The following is a 19061-nucleotide window of genomic DNA, read 5'->3' as shown; positions in this document are numbered from 1 at the left end:
CCCTGTAATACACGTACCCTGCTGTGATCGCATGTTAAACTTCCCCACACCCCAGAAATACACGTACCCTGCTGAAATCGCGTGTTAAACTTCCCCGCACCCCAGAAATACACGTACCCTGCTGAAATCGCGTGTGGAACTTCCCACGCACCCCTGTAATACACGTACCCTGCTGTAATCGCATGTTAAACTTCCCGCACCCCAAAAATACACATACCCTGCTGAAATCGCGTGTGGAACTTCCTGCGCACCCCAGTAATACACGTACCCTACTGAAATTGCGTGTTAAACTTCCCGCCACCCCAGAAATACACGTACCCTGCAGAAATCGCGTGTGGGACTTCCCGCGCACCCCTGTAATGAACGTACCCTGCAGTAATCGCATGTTAAACTTCCCCGCACCCCAGAAATACACGTACCCTGCTGAAATTGCGTGTGGCACTTCCCGCGCACCCCTGTAATACACGTACCCTGCTGTAATCGCATGTTAAACTTCCCGCACCCCAAAAATACACATACCCTGCTGAAATCGCGTGTGGAACTTCCTGCGCACCCCAGTAATACACGTACCCTACTGAAATTGCGTGTTAAACTTCCCGCCACCCCAGAAATACACGTACCCTGCAGAAATCGCGTGTGGGACTTCCCGCGCACCCCTGTAATGAACGTACCCTGCAGTAATCGCATGTTAAACTTCCCCGCACCCCAGAAATACACGTACCCTGCTGAAATCGCATGTGGAACTTCCCGCGCACCCCAGTAAAATACGTAACCTGCTGAAATCGCGTGTTAACCTTCCCTGCACCCCAGAAATACACATACCCTGCAGAAATCGCGTGTGGCACTTCCCGCGCACCCCTGTAATACACGTACCCTGCTGTAATTGCGTGTTAAACTTCCTGCGCACCCCAGAAATACACGTACCCTGCTGAAATCGCGTGTTAAACTTCCCTGCACCACAGAAATACACGTACCCTGCAGAAATCGCATGTGTGTATTCTCCCTTTGATGTTCATTGTCTTCTCTTGGTTTGTTTGTTTTATATTCATGTTGAGGGGTTTTATTTCCTTTTTGTTGTAATTATTTTTCTTTCCTTTTGATTTTTGTTTATGGCCTTGGTTGCAATGCCCTGGGATCCACCAACTGACCCACAATGCCACAGGCTGCAGAGGAAGGCGGACCACCACCACCAGCTATGAGATCCTCTGGACCTCCCCCTCTTGATTTGACAAGTTGTCACTGATGGGAGTGTTGCCTCTGCTGCCCCTACGTAGGACCCTCCACACCAAAACCGGTCTCAAGTATGTGGCTTTTTCACCAGTTGGAAAAACAAAATACAAAAAAAGAAACTTTGTCAAAAATCCTTTTTCTACTTTAACCTATCTGTCCTACATCCACTCCCTCCCCCTCCTTAACCACACGACAGTTCTTTTAAAAACTGACAATTCTTTTTTTAAAAAAGATCTAAACTGGGCAGCTGGTTTTATTATTAAGTATCGCAACAATGAACTAATTGTACCAGTAGTTGCCCACCGCCAAGGGTCTCTTAAATCAAGCAGCGGTACCATTACCGGCAGTCTCGGTCCGCCGGCATGGATTATACCTGCATTATCACTCAGGTAGTTTCCTACACAGGTGCTGAGTGTCTTTACCTGAAATAAAATACACTTAACTTGTGGCGCACTTCTGCTCCAGATACTAGTTCTGGAAATCCATGTTCTCTGTTTGTGACCAAGACATCATCAAGAGAATAACAGACTTTGGAAAGTACGGCACAGCAGAGCACTACACCAAACAGTATTTTTTTGTTTCTTTTAATGAAACACCCATAGCACCATGCAGATGCTAAGGGTGTTTAATTGAAGAAAAAAAAAACACACTTACCTTGTGGCGCCACGTCCTAGCTGCTGAAATCCATTTTCTCTGTTGATCACCGTGACATCATCAACAGGAAAACGGACATCTAAAGATGTGGCCTGGCACATTGCCATACCACAAGCACACACACACACACATATATATATATATATATATATATATATATATATATATATATATATATATATATATTACATGGCCACGGTAGTGGCCATGTAGTTATGGTTAAGTTGCTGTTTCCATAGGAAGAGCACTTTTTGGGTGGCTTATAACTTCATAACTTCGCTCTCCCTGGACGGATCCTCACCAAACATTTCAAAAAAAGTAGTTGTGTCACTCTGAATTTTTTTGCAAAGTTTGGTGAGGATTCGTCCAGGGGGGGAAAAGTTATAGGGGGGGTCCCAAAACTTTTTTTTTCCCATAGACTGAATGGGAAAAAACTTTGCGCACGGCTACAGCCCGAACCGCTAGACGGACTTACACCAAATTTGCGGCAGGAGCGGCGGCCTGGTCCCAAAAGCGTGCTTTTGTAAATTTGGTGTAAATCTGTCCAGTAGTTTTTTTTAAAAATGACCAAAATGTAAGGCAAAAAAATTAGTGACATCTGTGTTCGCATCGCGGATGGACTTCCCTGTTCGCTCCGCGGACAGCACCCTGATTGGCCCATGGCCTTGCGTCATGTCCGCGGACATGCGACGTGTTCGCTGATTGGACGGCGAGGGGCGTGGAGCGCGTCAGATTTTCTGTGGCGCCCGCCATCTTGTATTCGCAGTCGACCGCATACAGCGCAGTGAAACGTGGATAAAAAATTGTATTTAGTGCCGTGTGTTGGTGTGTAAGAGTGTTTGGGGAGGGTGGGGGAGTATGAGATAGGTTCAATGTTTTGTTTTTTTATGTGCTAGACGTTTTTGTTGCGTTCGATTTGTCCGCGGAGAACACGGCTGTTCTGACATTTTGTAAATAAACTAAATGGTGGGGTGTTTAGAGGACGGAGTATGTGTCATTTTTGTTCGCAAGGAAGTGTAAGGATATTTGGCATGTTACAGCACAGAGTACAGTACTACTGCACAAGTAGCATTTTTTTTTTTGCAGCACCACCACAAGGGTGCGGTGCATTGCTATATGGGTTAGCAGATTAACAAGGAAAGACAGGCTATTCAGTCAAAAAAAACGATTTTAATATATAAGATGCAAAGCTATTTTTACAGTTAAAAGCACACGTGTTCATTTAAAAATGCACACTATTTTTCACCTGAAATGCCTATATTGCTAGAGACACATTTGAAAATTAACAGCTAACATATTAACAATTAACCTGACTAATAAAACCTTATTTTAATATAACCCACTAATAAAATGTGTTCTCTACTGCAGAATTAGGCATACTTTGAAAACCATTTAAATGAGTGTGCAGATTTTTCTCTTCTCTGCCTGATTATCCGTGTTGTTGTGCACAGTAACGGCAGGAAGGAGGAAGTCAGATTTGCAACAATTGCAAATGTATAAGCGAAGCTATTGTTGAAAAGTAGGAGGATGAGAGATGATGGATTTCATTGGAACACGTCATAAAGAGGGCTGAGAGGAAAGTTTTAGTGGGCAGTAGCAGGGAAAAAGACAGGCAGACATCTTTCTGCACTACTGGGGAGAAGACCTGGCTGTGGGGGTGTCCTGCTGCAGTCGAGACTGGGGAAAGCTGAAAGAATTACCTTTCCACTGGCAGAGGCAGTCCTATCTGAAAAAGCTGAGAATTCCAGGCAATGACCCCGGCTTGAGAAGGCAAGCGTTCCTTTTTATTGGAGTTACGCCAAGAGAGCCACATTCACAGAGAGAAGAATCTGAACAGATAAGGTAATTACCTAACTGGGGGAGCTGTGTGTGTGCACGAAAGTATGCAGTCAGTTTAGAAAAATGAAAGTCCCGTGCGTGTCTTTATCAAGTGCTAATGTTGCAATTTAAGTTCTGTTCTCCGCCACTATAATTGCAGTGTGTCATTGAAAATGCTTTGATTGTTCCCTTTTATTGCTGTAAAAAATGAGATCATGCCTAAATGTAAATTTTATAATACAGAAAATATTTGAAAACAGACGGGTGGTTTATTTTCTATTTACCATTACAATGCCAATGATGTGGGGAGATTTTTAAACAGTGCAATGGTCATTTTAAGACAGATGTGTGTATGTCAGAATCAGTATGAATAATTGTGAATGACTGTAGTATAACTTGTTGGAGGTACATGAGCCAACGGGAAGAGAGACTCTCTGAACATAGCTCCCTACCGTATATAAGGTAGTGGAAATTACCACAAGACTACCACATATAGCTCTCTGTCGTAAATAAGTCAGTGAGTTTGCCCATGGTGGCGCACCAACACTATCCCTGGAAATTGTGGTTTCCCTAGAATGCAGGTCTGAGGTCTCTCTAGTGATCACACGAAAAATCTAAGCGAAGATAAGGGATTCTGGACATTGGGGCCACAAATAAAACAAGGGAATTATGCTCACCAAAATACCACCAACCACGTATACCAAATATGCAGGTCTGGGTGCTGAAATAATGCATGTCCATTGTATTATTGTTGCACATGGCCAAATCTGAATACAAAGAGTGATTATTGCTAAGTTATTTCTCGGCGGTAATAAAATACCGTCAGGTCCCAAATCTCCACAAAATACCCTACATATTTATGGTGCGTTGCAGGCCGGGAAAGTGATCATAGAGTACCTACTGGGCGTGGCAAGCGTGTCTCACACTGCCATTTGCACATTAAAGGGAACCCATTTTATAATAGCAGTGTGCCACTAAAAACGAATTTCAGAATGTCACAAAGGGAAACCACATTCTCAGATCTAGTGCAATATTTAGAGGCAAAGTTATTTGCACATGGGAATTGGTCTTCGAACAGTACCTTAGAATGGAGTAACCGCATTCAGGGTGAGGTGCAGAAAGAAAAACTAGACCATATTTTTGCAGAAGGCAGCATAATTCAGGTCTGCCTTACAAGATTATTGAATGCAGCCGATAAAAGTGCAGAGAAAGACTGTTTAATACGGCTATGCGGCAAAATATGGTTTATTTTAAACAAGTCACTGCGAATGCAAGAGAATGATACTCAGCTAATTAACAGGTTAAAGACTGAATTAGATGGGGCAAGTAAAAATCAGGAAATGTTGAGAGCAGAATTGGATGTATGCCAAAAAGACATGCAATTAAAATGCAGAGACTTTGATACTCAGTTATCCAAAAGCAAGAAACAATTTGAAGATAGTGAGCAAGAATTGACACACTTAAAAGCCTTAGTGGATCACATTAGGCAGGATAAAGATGAGGTTGTTTCAGAAATGCAGATTTTACAAAAAGAACATTGCGAAAAAGAAGGTGATCTCCAGAGTGTAGAACAAGAAATGATTAAAATGATCCAAGAAAGAGACAAGAGAAGTAAAGAGTTCAATGAATGCCAAATGCAAATGTGCGATATGCAGGAGGCAATTAATAAAATGAGTGATGAAAATAATTATTTGCATGATGAAGCCAACAGACTCCTTAAAAAGTGTAAGGACTTAGAACAGCAAATGTGCATTCCCAGGTCCCAGGAGAGGCGGCAGGGCACCACATTCAATGGAGTGGAGGTGAATTCTAGCTCTGCCCAAAGAGCTAGTGCCCCAGTGACTGGGCCGGTGACTGAACTTGGTTGCAGCGCCCTTGGGGGATTTGATACTCCCATTGGGGGCAGCCACCAATCTCATACACCTGAAAACAGGATTGAATCACAAAATAGTGCAATTCCATGCATTGCAACAAGTAGCCCCATAAAAATAATGAAATCCATTAAAGCCCTGATCAAACCATTTAAAAAGGGAGGTGAATGCTGCATTGAGGATCACTTAGAAGCGGTGCATGACATTTTTAAAGCGCTCCAGATACCTAAGGAACAGTACAGACAATATTTTCATTTAACTTTAGATGCCCCGACGGCCAGCATCATAAGGGGATTAAATGAACAGCAGAATATGACATGGCTGGAGTTTGAAAAAGAAATTAGGCGCCATTTTTCTCCTTTTCAGTCATTGCAGGAGGCAAAGAAAGTTGCGTACACTATTACTGCTGGACCTAATACATCACCTCGCCAATTTTTACAAGACTTAAAAAGAGCATTCTCTCGCTTTGATGTATCTTTTGACTCAAATTCCAATGAGTTTAAAACCGCATACTTCTATGGGCTACAGAAAGACATTATATCCCAATTGGTCCGTGAATTTGACCGTGACAAGTCCCTTGAATGGATTGTACATCAAAGCACCAAGCTATATGAGGTACTCTATTGTCAGGGTAGAGAAAGTGATAAAATGAAAGATACTAGGCCTAAATCTAAAGAACACTCAGCCACAGTAATGGAAATCAGGTCAGCCAAAATGTCCCTTGAGTCTGCTCAAAGCCAAGGTAAAAATAATGTGACACCTGAACAAAGGGGTAATCAACAAAGATCGCCATTTACTGTACCAATATTCCAATCACATGATCCTAGTAATAGAGAGAGCTACATCAGCCCTAGATATTTAGGAGATAGACCCCGGGTAAGATACCGGTCTGATATGGCAGGTATGAACAATAATCAGAGACAAAATCAAGATCAAAGAAATGATGGTCCCTACCAGTCATTGGGGACACAGAGCAGATTTGATCCCAGCACCATGATATATGGTAATCAGGATAGGCCCCGATATGTGGATCGATTTACTGATAATGGAAATCAATATAGGGGCCAGTACCCACAATCTGAGAGACAGGACATGAGGCAAAACGTGAACTACAGTCCACGCCAGTACAATGATTCCCCACCAGGGGACTATAATCAAAGGATGGGTGCAAACCGCTCCCCTCCACAAATGAATCAAGAATTCAGAAACCATCCCAACCGGTATCAATCACCTGAGAGGTATCAGAATAGATCCAATCAGGGGGAAAACAACCAATATCGACCTAGGCCACAGAAAGAGGATCCTAGAGAGGTGGAAAGGTTCCAATGCCTTGAGGCCCAAGTGAAAATGTTAGCTGAGCAAATAGGAAAGCTCTATACAGCGCAAAAACAACCTTCCAAAGAGGGGGCTGATGGCCATAGCAATGACCGGGGGGCTTCCGAAAAGTGACTAAGTACTCATGATAACTGCAGTGCCAAAATGACAGATTGCTCTGATATAACTTTGCATAACGACTCTGAGATGACTAATGGATTAAAAATGAAAGTACCAGTAAATGAAATTGTGACAGAAAGTGCAAATACTTCTAAAAAAGAGGTACGGTTTAACTTAGAGCTAAATAAAACAGTAAAGATTTGCACAAATGAAAAAGAAACATTAGGAATTCCAAAAGAACAAAGGGACAGATTTAAGAAAAATGACTCATGCATGGGGAATACCAGTGAACAGGGAGTAAATGGGGATGCCATAGCTCCTTCCCTGGGCAAGCAAAACAATTACCAAACACAGACAGAAAAAGGAAATACTCACAAGGAGGGTACAAGTCAATCACCTGAAAAATTCTTTGAGCCACATATTTTTGAAGAGGCTGAAAGGGCTGGTATTACACTAAATGATCACAAATGCACAGAATTAAAAAATGACAAATTGCTGAATGATGTTGTGACACATGTTCAGTTGGAAGGTTGTAATGTGGTCTCTGATGTTACCCAGATGGATGGGCGAACGGTGGCCACACTCCAAAAAACCTCTGAACATGGAGAAATGAATAAAATATCTCGCACAGAAATGGGTAAAAAGGAGGGAAAAATGTCTTTTCATTTACCAATGTGCTTAGCCAAAAGTGAAAAAGGCCTGAGAAAGGTGAGCCCTGAAATCAGTAAGAATTCACATTTCTTATGTGTATTAGAGGAAGTTGAGGACAGATATTATGCACCCATCACTGTAGAAGAAAAATGCCACACCTTTGCTATGATTGACACTGGCGCACAGGCCACAATTATGTCCAAGGAGCTGGTAAAGAGTATTAATGAAGGGAGGCCTCCACAGAGTCAGATCACAGTGAAGGCAAATCAAGGCCCAGTGCATAACTTTAATGGGGAGGAGGTGCCCATCATAGGTGTAACTGAGGTTGACATAAAAATAGGAAAGCACAGAATGAAACAAGAGGTATTGATCACATCTATTTGTGAAATTCCATTTCTGATGGGGACAGATTGCCTGAAAAGATTGTCTCCTCTCATAGATGGGGTGAATGGAGTGCTGTGGTCCTTAACCAAAAAACCATTGAGGCCTAAGAAACTAAAATCACAAAACAGCAATATAAAAGAATGTCACACCGTTGCCAAAACAAAGGATGCTGTGGAGGTATATCTCCAGAATAGCTGCATACCTAGTGTCACTGTTATATTAAGGTGTCAAGACAAAGATCAGAGCGACAATGAAAAACTACCTGTACAAATATACTTGGACCCAAGGAAAGATTGGCAGACTGCCATAGACGAACACACATTGCGTTTCTATTTAAAAGAGAATACATGCAAACAGAATATTGTTCCTAAAACAGATTCAGAAAAACACATTACCACTCTGGCAGAGATACACATGGAAGATGAGCAACCATGGGTTCACGCTGGTATAAATGATTATCTTAAAACAATAAAAGCCACTTTAGCGCTTGAACATGAAAGGAGTTTCATTAATGAGAAATTGTTGCAAAAAATTATGGAGAGGGAAGAAATCCCAAAATTTAGGATTAAAAACCAATATGTTTCTGGGTTGGACAGTCCAGACTTTGAAAACCGAATTACAGGCAGATGCATGCTTAAAATTAGCATTGGGCAGAAAGCAATTTACCATAATGTATGGATAGTGAGTGGAGCACAAAATGAATTTTACATGGGCAATGACATCATGCACAGAATGTGTATGGTGTTAGATTTCCTTAATCAAAAAATATGGTCACGCCTAGGTGGGCCGGCGCCTGAATTTGGAGACAAAAGAAGGGCTTATCATTGTGCACAACTAGTTCCTTATGCAGTCGAATTACAGATGAGGAAAAATACTATTGTTCCTGCATTTACAAAACAGTTTGCAATAACACTGAAATGCAAAAATGGACAGCAGATGAAAGGCTCTGATGCATTTGTATGCCTGAATGAATCCATAAAACAGCAAGGCCTGGATTATGAATACATTCCATTGGTAGACATTGGTGAGGGATCTGTAAAAATCATGGTAAATAATAAAGGTTGTCAGGACGTTCATTTAGAGGAAAACTCCCCATTAGGAATGGCCATACAAAAATCACATTATACGGCAGATTTAAATAACATGGTGATTGGGAATATTCCTGAAAAATATGTAGATGCCAGGGGCGAGTTACCAGAACACCTGGACTCTCAGCCCAAAGGAATATTTAAAATTCATTCTGTGTATCCTTATGATGCAAATGAGACAGTGTGCTGCCATCAAGAGGATTGCATAATATTTAATTTAAATGAAAATGAAACAGGAAATCAGCCCATTGAAGTGGAAGCTGATCTGCCAAAATATTTGAAAGTGGCAGCTCTACAAAAAGACACAGCCACACAGTTAGAGGAAAGCGCTGAGATTCCTTTACCAGAAGAGTTTCCAGAATTTTCCAGAATGGTAGAAGAGCAGATCTCCTTAGCGGATGCATGTAACAGCGATGAGGATCGACGCAATCTGAGGGAAATATTTATGGAGTTTAAGGATGTATTTGCAAAAGATGCTTATGATTGTGGTTTAACTGATTTACATGTGGCCACACTACCAGAAGGTTGTAGCAGAAATCCAGTGTTTGTACGCCAGTATAGACTACCGCTGGCATGTTTAGAATCATTGGCAGAGATTATTAAAAATTTGGAATCACGGGGAATAATTAGGCCCATTCATAGCACATCCAATACGCCTATTTTAGGTGTGTTAAAGCCAAATGGTCAATGGCGGCTGTGTGCAGACTTAAGAGAGTTAAATAAAAGAGTACCAGTATCTAGATGGCCACTACCATTCATTGATCAGGGCCTAGCTCAGATACATGGTTCAAATGTATTTACCACGTTAGATCTCACATCTGGATATTGGTGTGTGCCATTGGCAGAGGAGATACAACACCTATTTTCCTTTACATTTGACAGGACTCAATATGCCTGGCTTAGAGCTCCGTTCGGGTACATCAATAGTGGGAGTGAATTTGGCATATTTTTGAGAAAGGCCATGCCGGATGCAGCGGAAAGAGGGACAATAGTTTATGTGGATGATGTCTTGATAAAAAATGAAAACCTTAAAAGCCATTTTGATGAAATAAGACATGTGCTTGGCCAATTGCAGAAAGCAGGCGCCAAAGTATCTTTGCAAAAAGCACAATGGTGCAAGAAAAAAGTGAACTTTCTAGGGCATGAAGTGACTGAACATGGGCTAAATCCACAAAGGAAGAAAATAGAGGCCATACAAAGATTAAAAGATCCTAAAAATGTGAAAGGAGTAAAAAGTTTATTAGGGATGACAGGCTATAACAGAAAGTTCATTGAGAATTATGCAGAAATCACTCAACCATTGACTAAACTGCTTAAACTAAATACTCCCTGGAGATGGGAAAGAGAGCAGTCTGATGCAGTGGCTAGATTGAAGGAATGTCTTGTAAAGGCACCATGTTTAGCATACCCCATAAAGGACAGGGATTTCTTTATAGAAATAGGCTTTTCTGAACATTGTATGTCAGCAGTGTTATCACAAAAACACGATTTGAATCACAAAACCATTGCATATGCAAGTAAGGCATTTTCCCAAGTTGAAATGAAATTTAATGAATGCGAGAAGGCCCTATTAACCACTGTGTGGGCGCTACAACATTTTCGCCCCATTGTTCAGGGAGAAAAGGTGATTATTGAAACAAATCATCAACCTTTGCAATTTTTAGAAAGTAAAAGAATTAGATCAGGCAATCTAGCGCAATCCAGAATCACTTCATGGACGCTGGCATTACAAGGTTTTCCCGTAGAAGTAAGATATGGACAAAATAAAAAGAGCCCAATTGCTCAAGGGTTAGCTGACTTACATGACTGTGCAGCTGAACAAATAACAAATGAAATGGATGTGGAAGCTAGTTTACAGGAATTTGAACAATCACCACACAAAGCTTTTGATGAAAAAACATGCAAGGATTTGCCAACTGTATACGTGGATGGTTGTGCTTTTCACATTGAAAATGACAGTAATAAACAATTAGTGGCAGGAATAGGAAATGTCTGGTTGAAATGTGAAGGCGTTCCTAGTATAGGGATGAGGATTGGAGATAGGAGCAGTCAGGTGGCGGAATTGGCAGCCATCTATAAAGCAATTGCTACTGCAGTTGATAAAAAGTTCAGTGAAATTGTCCTGGTGACTGATTCTGACTATGCACGGAATAGCTTTGTGGAGTATTTGCCTGGTTGGAAAGCAAGAGGCATGGTTACATACAACAAAAAGCCACTTAAACATGGAAAAATGATACAAGCCATAGACAAATTGGTGTCAGAAAATAATTTAACAATATACTGGAGAAAAATTCGTGGGCATTTAAAAACACCAGGAGAGGATAAGGAGGGAAATGATAAGGCAGACCATCTGGCTAAGATTGGGGCTGTGATGGGAGAATTGCTACCTATTGATTATTTAATGGGTGAAATACAAATTGATGCAGTCACACGTTCTAAAGCACCAAAGGAGGTAGATCAACCGGTGGTGCAGTGGAGTCATGACACGCCAGACCAAGATTTGATTGAGGCACAAAAGAATGATCAAATTTTGGGAATCTATTATAATCATTTGATAGATCCTGAACAAAATCCTTTAACAGAAAATGATTGTATGGGAAAAGAAGAGTTGAGGGTGTTATTAAAGAACAAAACACGAATTAGATTACAGGATGGGCTCATGATTAGAGAGTCCATAACAGGGCAAATACAGTGGGTAGTACCCCTTTCATTCAGAGGACTAATGCTACACCATGCACACGATGCCATAACTGCAGGCCATAGAGGTTCACAAAAGACATTAGAAATACTAAAAGATTATGCTTACTGGCCACATATGTCCCAAGATGTGGAATTATATACTAGAGGATGTCTAGTATGCGCCCAATTTAAACCTGCTTCACCAATGCATAGAGCACCATTGATGAAAAGAGGCCTAACTCTCCCATGGTCAGATTTGCAAATAGACTATGTAGGTCCTTTAAAAAGGTCGAGCAGGGGACACCGCTATATTTTGAGTGTGGTATGTTTGATGTCAAAATGGATTGAGTGCATTCCCGCACCAGATTGTAGTGCGCAAACAGCAGCCACATTGCTGGTGAACCATGTGTTCTCAAGGTTTGGGTTGCCACAAAGAATTGAGTCAGACAGAGGAAGTCATTTCACAAGTACTCTAATGAGTAAGGTATGGCAAATACTAGGTGTGAAAAGGAAACTACATATCGCATATCGGGCGGCGTCTTCAGGTACAGTTGAAAGAAGCAATAGGTCTGTTGTGGACATTTTAAAGAAATTTGTGGCAGAAGCAGGTTCCAGCTGGGATTTGCGTTTACCATTGGTTTTGATGGCAATCAGGTCGACTCCTGCCAAAGCAACAGGTGTTAGCCCCCATGAGGTCTTAACAGGTAGGAAAATGGTGTTACCACAACACCTACTATACAGAACACATGAGCAAACTCTAGTGAGTGCATCCACAGTTCATGAATATATTGATGAAATGAGGAGGCATTTGCAACATGCATTTGCTTTTGTGCAGAGAAATCTGGAAAGAGCTGCTGACAGTGCTAAGTCATATTATGACAAAAAGACATCAGTAAAGGAATACAATGTAGGGGATCAGGTGTACAAGTTTCATTTTGGGAAAAGTAAACAGAAAAATTCTAAATTTCTGGCAGCCTGGCAGGGGCCATTCCGAATTATAGATAAAGTCTCTCCTGTAGTGTATAAAATTTTGAAAAATGAAGGTGAAACAGCAATAGAGCAGTTTGTCCATGTAAATCAAATCAAACCATGCCATCCCAGACATGAGATCAGGCAGCTTGAGCATGTGGAAACGGATAGAGTCCCTTGAGAAAATAAATGGGTGTAATCAGGAGGCAGTGACAAAGAAGTTAAAAAAAAAAAAAAAGTTGATTGTTATGATGGCACATAAACACTGTAATATATGTGAAAATATATAATATAAATAAATAAATAAATAAATATATAATATAAATAAATAAATAAATAAATGCACATATAACGGAAGCTCGTGGTTGGTGTACAGAGAGAAAGTGTATTAAATATTGAATGCTGTTTTATATGTGTTTGTTTTCTTTTAACTTGTGTTTAATTTCAGAAAAAAAAAAAAAAAAAAAAAGAAGTATTTTTACCAAGCATGTTTTATTTTTGGCAAAAAGGTGGAAATTAGTATTGTGCTATGTACTTAATCTGTTTATTTTCTATTTTGATTTAGACAATTAACATTATTTGGTCGGAGGTTCCGGGATCAGAGGCCACGGGAGACGATGGAGTACTGGAGACCGCGAGGACGGATTCCGGGAAAGCCCCAAAGAGGGGTGAAGACCAAGGCTACAAAGCGATCAGCATTGAAGATGATACCGATGACATGTTTAACAATAGTGATATTTGGAGGGATCTTCAAGAATTCAGAAGCACAGGTTGTCATTGAACCTGGACCAGCATCTGGTATCGCGGTAGAAGAAGCACCAGGATTCATCATGAGTGATAGAAGGATGATTTTCCAAAATATCTACATACCATTGGATCCTGAGATTTTGATTGAAAAACATTTGAACAATACCGGAATTAAGATTGAACAGACTAAAGAGTGGCTGGAAATAAGAAAAGAGGACGCTAAGCAGTCAATAAGAGATATATTAATGCAATTGGAAAAAACATTCGTGAATTCAGCAGACATTAAGAAGAAGAGAGGAAAGAGAGGTGCGGTGATGCTCGCGATATCAATGGTAATGTCTATAATTGGGGCAATAATAGGTACTACAATATCAACAGCCAATTCTATTTCGGTAGGAACACTGAGTACTAAAGCACAACAACTGAGTATTGACCTAGAAATAATACAAAAGACATTAGATGGAATTAGAGGGGGACTGGATGAACAAGTAAGATTCATAAATGAAACTGCAATCATTCTAAATGAACAAGCGGATGTGATGCAACGGGCGACTAAAATAATACTTAAGCATGACAGAACTTTAAATGAAATATTGAACATAATGAGTCCTGTTGATAGACTATTAACGAATTATATGAGAGAAGTTCAAACTGCAGTTTCACAATTGATTCAAGGACATATTCCCTTGTATTTTGTTTCGCAGGATATCATTCGGCAAATGATAGAAAGATTGACCAGGAGGGAAATTGACCTTATACAGATAAGAATTGCATTCGAAATGGGGAATGCAATGCCGTTATATGTGGACTTGGAAAGACTAGAGATCGGATTTTTGCTATGCATCCCATTTGTAGCCCCTGAACTTATTTATCAAACGAAGTGGGTACACAACGTGGGATTTTGGCAAGAGGACAAATTCATTAAGATTAAGACTCCAGAAGTGGTGGCATTTCAGTCATGGGAACCTGAAGTTTATTTAATACCAAACCTGGAAACATGTGTAACATTTAAAGAACAAAATTATATGTGTCCAGGTAAACCGTTTGTTCCTGATGCCACAGATGCTATTTGTGGATTGAAATCTGACCCAAGTATATCAGAGGGATGTGAAGTGATTATTAGTAATATGGGGAGTGAAGAAATGGCACAGGCTAAGATGGTCAGAGGTAAATGGTTGGTCAGTACCTGTTTAAAGAACATGACGGTAGTACATTTAAACCATGGAACATACGTGGTTAAACAGGTAAAATATAATGTTTTTTATTTACAGGTTCCAAAGGATGCAATTGTGTCAATTGGGGGATTAACATTGTTCCATGTAACAAATGATGTTTGGGAAAGCCAAGTGGAAAATATCGATTTTTTTCAAAGGGATACTTTTCCAATAGATCCAGATGTGGAATATTTATTGAATCACAAAGAAAGACATGTTATGAAAATGAATTTGCGAAAAAACAATATTACAATTAGTAATCTGGGCATAATAGAAGTGGAAAGATTTAATTGGGGAACCTGGGGGGAACGCTCAATAGTGGGTTTGGCTATCTTGGTGCTAATCATGGGTGGATGGTTGATTGTGCTATCAGTAAAAATGAAAATGTTACTGATTTTACTGACTACGTCAGGAAGAGAAAGATATCCCAATACACATGCATTTTAAGAGAAAAAGAAAGAACAAGTTGTTTTTAGAGATTGGCTTGGATTATAGCCAAGTTCTAAAAAACAAAAGGAGGGTATATGTAAGGATATTTGGCATGTTACAGCACAGAGTACAGTACTACTGCACAAGTAGCATTTTTTTTTTGCAGCACCACCACAAGGGTGCGGTGCATTGCTATATGGGTTAGCAGATTAACAAGGAAAGACAGGCTATTCAGTCAAAAAAAACGATTTTAATATATAAGATGCAAAGCTATTTTTACAGTTAAAAGCACACGTGTTCATTTAAAAATGCACACTATTTTTCACCTGAAATGCCTATATTGCTAGAGACACATTTGAAAATTAACAGCTAACATATTAACAATTAACCTGACTAATAAAACCTTATTTTAATATAACCCACTAATAAAATGTGTTCTCTACTGCAGAATTAGGCATACTTTGAAAACCATTTAAATGAGTGTGCAGATTTTTCTCTTCTCTGCCTGATTATCCGTGTTGTTGTGCACAGTAACGGCAGGAAGGAGGAAGTCAGATTTGCAACAATTGCAAATGTATAAGCGAAGCTATTGTTGAAAAGTAGGAGGATGAGAGATGATGGATTTCATTGGAACACGTCATAAAGAGGGCTGAGAGGAAAGTTTTAGTGGGCAGTAGCAGGGAAAAAGACAGGCAGACATCTTTCTGCACTACTGGGGAGAAGACCTGGCTGTGGGGGTGTCCTGCTGCAGTCGAGACTGGGGAAAGCTGAAAGAATTACCTTTCCACTGGCAGAGGCAGTCCTATCTGAAAAAGCTGAGAATTCCAGGCAATGACCCCGGCTTGAGAAGGCAAGCGTTCCTTTTTATTGGAGTTACGCCAAGAGAGCCACATTCACAGAGAGAAGAATCTGAACAGATAAGGTAATTACCTAACTGGGGGAGCTGTGTGTGTGCACGAAAGTATGCAGTCAGTTTAGAAAAATGAAAGTCCCGTGCGTGTCTTTATCAAGTGCTAATGTTGCAATTTAAGTTCTGTTCTCCGCCACTATAATTGCAGTGTGTCATTGAAAATGCTTTGATTGTTCCCTTTTATTGCTGTAAAAAATGAGATCATGCCTAAATGTAAATTTTATAATACAGAAAATATTTGAAAACAGACGGGTGGTTTATTTTCTATTTACCATTACAATGCCAATGATGTGGGGAGATTTTTAAACAGTGCAATGGTCATTTTAAGACAGATGTGTGTATGTCAGAATCAGTATGAATAATTGTGAATGACTGTAGTATAACTTGTTGGAGGTACATGAGCCAACGGGAAGAGAGACTCTCTGAACATAGCTCCCTACCGTATATAAGGTAGTGGAAATTACCACAAGACTACCACATATAGCTCTCTGTCGTAAATAAGTCAGTGAGTTTGCCCATGGTGGCGCACCAACACTATCCCTGGAAATTGTGGTTTCCCTAGAATGCAGGTCTGAGGTCTCTCTAGTGATCACACGAAAAATCTAAGCGAAGATAAGGGATTCTGGACATTGGGGCCACAAATAAAACAAGGGAATTATGCTCACCAAAATACCACCAACCACGTATACCAAATATGCAGGTCTGGGTGCTGAAATAATGCATGTCCATTGTATTATTGTTGCACATGGCCAAATCTGAATACAAAGAGTGATTATTGCTAAGTTATTTCTCGGCGGTAATAAAATACCGTCAGGTCCCAAATCTCCACAAAATACCCTACAGAAGGTAAAAATGAGCTATGAACACTCGCGGTGTACTTAATTGTTCGTAAATACACAAACTGGGGGTGTCCTCAGGACGCTGTCCGTATTATAATCTGTCTAGTTGAATGTGTTCTAAGAACACTCGCAGTGTCCCGAAATGGTTGCAATTACACAAAATGGGGGTGTTCTGAGAACGTTGTTTGTATTGTTCGTTGTCAGGGTGAAAGTGTTCTAAGAGCACTCCTTTTGTCCGCTAATAGTACAATTTCCTAGGGGCATCAACCGACTTTTTGTCCACTAAAGAAACGATAAATCCAGCTGGTGTGCGCCGACATTATGTGATAATCCTATGACTGGCGCTATTGACCTGGCTGACTTGCTTTTGCGACCCTAAATCATATCTCCCGCCCCTAAGCCTGATATTATCAAAGCATTCATATTCCTCGCCTCTCTCTGTGACGTTACAGGGTGCGTAATCAAACGCGCCCTGTCGTCTCCAGTACTACGCGACTTTACACAGAACCCAGAAGACAACACACATTATGTCACAACACAGCCCGCCACAATTCGGAATATGAAACTGTGATTTAAAAGCAAACAGCAAGATTGTAAATGTTGTAAAGTACATTTATTTGACATCAAATGTTTAGAGAATATTCAGCAATTTGCATTTGTCTTTGTTGTCGATCCGCAAAAGTTCATGTTGAGACACGCGATGTTCCTTTGCGGTACAGAGAGTGTTAGATCAGCTTACAACTCAGTGCGCCACAATTTGGAATATGAAACTGTGGTTTAAAAGTAAACAGCAGGATTGTACATTTGGTAAAGTACATTTATTTCACATGAAATGTTTAGTGAATATTCAGCGATTTGCTATTGTCTCCGCTGTCGATCAGCAAAAGTTTATTTGGAGCCACGCGTTGTTCCTTTGCGGTAGATAGGCTGTTGGTTTATGATAAAAGCAGTAAATGGTCGCTCTGATAATCGGAAGGTTGCTCCAACAACGAGCCATTAGACCACCCTATTGGTTGGTATGTTGTTTGTAGCCGCTAGTACTGCGTAAGGGCATATTGGTCCTTGGCGATTGTCCCATAAAATGGTGAGGGTCATGAAGTTGCATATTTGGACCTGCACCTGGCAGTTGAAGACCCCATCCGCTGGAGTCTGTGAATCGGGACATAGGCAAAATGGAGCCACATACCTGTTTTAAAAAACATAAATTAGTCTCACCAGCCGATCTTCATTAAAAATCATCATTTTATTTATTAGGGCGTGAAAATATTTGCTATCGAAGATAGTGCAACAGAGTATGTTAATAATAAAATAATAATATTTTCCCATTGATATAGCGCTAAGAACCGTGAGGTATCTAAGCGGTGCTTATTATTAACCACGGTGTGTGGTGCTCATTTATCAACCACGGAAGGATGAGTTTGGCCTTGCCGGGATTCAAACTTGCGTTAGCAAGCTGTGCACGGATGTCAAAGCGAGTGCTGTACTCGCTGTGCCACTTGACAGGCTACAGTGAAGTGGCACAGCGAGTAGAGCGCTTGAACGCCTATAGACCGGTTAAATTATTTCTATTAACCCACCCGGTGTCGTCTGCTTTTTTCAGAGCCCTCTAAACGACAGGGGATCAATTCGGCGGTGATAGTGCGCGGTAGAAAACATTATGCCACTTTCAACGAACAAGTTCAACTTGAGCGGTCTTTAATGCTACGCTATTGTAATTATATTTGGTATAAAGTAATCTAAAGGGTTACTTACAGTACAATTGCAATTTCCATTGTCTACGAGTGGTGCAGTCCCAAAATACGACTCCGCGTGAGCCAACGATCTTTCGCATAGTGATATAATATATAAAAGTGGTTTCGTTTCAGAAATTTCATCTTTATCTTCTCTTACGTTTTAGCAACACTCCTTCAAGAGAAGTCTTTCATCACAATCTCTGTCTGTCAAGGTCAAAACACAATACAACCTTATAGTCCGCTTCGTGAGCCTCTCCGGGGCCCGAGAAAAAAATGGAAGCAGCTGACCTTCACTGTGAACGAGCATAAATTCTTACTTTGCAACATTCTGTGTAAAGCCATCTGTAGAAGTTGGTTTTTGCACGCCATGTTTGTATATTGTTTGCGTGATATTAAAAAAAGTTTGTTTAA

The 19061-nt window shown here is 40.5% G+C and overlaps 1 protein-coding gene across 1 annotated transcript; it reads left to right on the top strand.

Annotated features, from left to right (window-relative positions):
• The first annotated feature begins 3482 nt into the window (after positions 1-3482).
• LOC138488549 (uncharacterized) lies at positions 3483-16323 on the top strand. The gene is made up of 2 exons (XM_069615612.1): positions 3483-3726; positions 13344-16323. Exon 2 carries the CDS (start codon positions 13396-13398, stop codon positions 15184-15186), a length of 1791 nt encoding a protein of 596 aa, XP_069471713.1. The 5' UTR covers positions 3483-3726; positions 13344-13395; the 3' UTR covers positions 15187-16323.
• Positions 16324-19061: the final 2738 nt, after the last annotated feature.

Source organism: Ambystoma mexicanum, chromosome 9, assembly GCF_040938575.1.
Source record: "Ambystoma mexicanum isolate Mex_15411 chromosome 9, UKY_AmexF1_1, whole genome shotgun sequence".
NCBI classification, from domain to species: Eukaryota; Metazoa; Chordata; class Amphibia; order Caudata; family Ambystomatidae; genus Ambystoma; species Ambystoma mexicanum.
The sequence above is the reverse complement of the archived record's forward strand: the minus strand, read 5'-3'. Positions and strand labels throughout refer to the sequence as shown.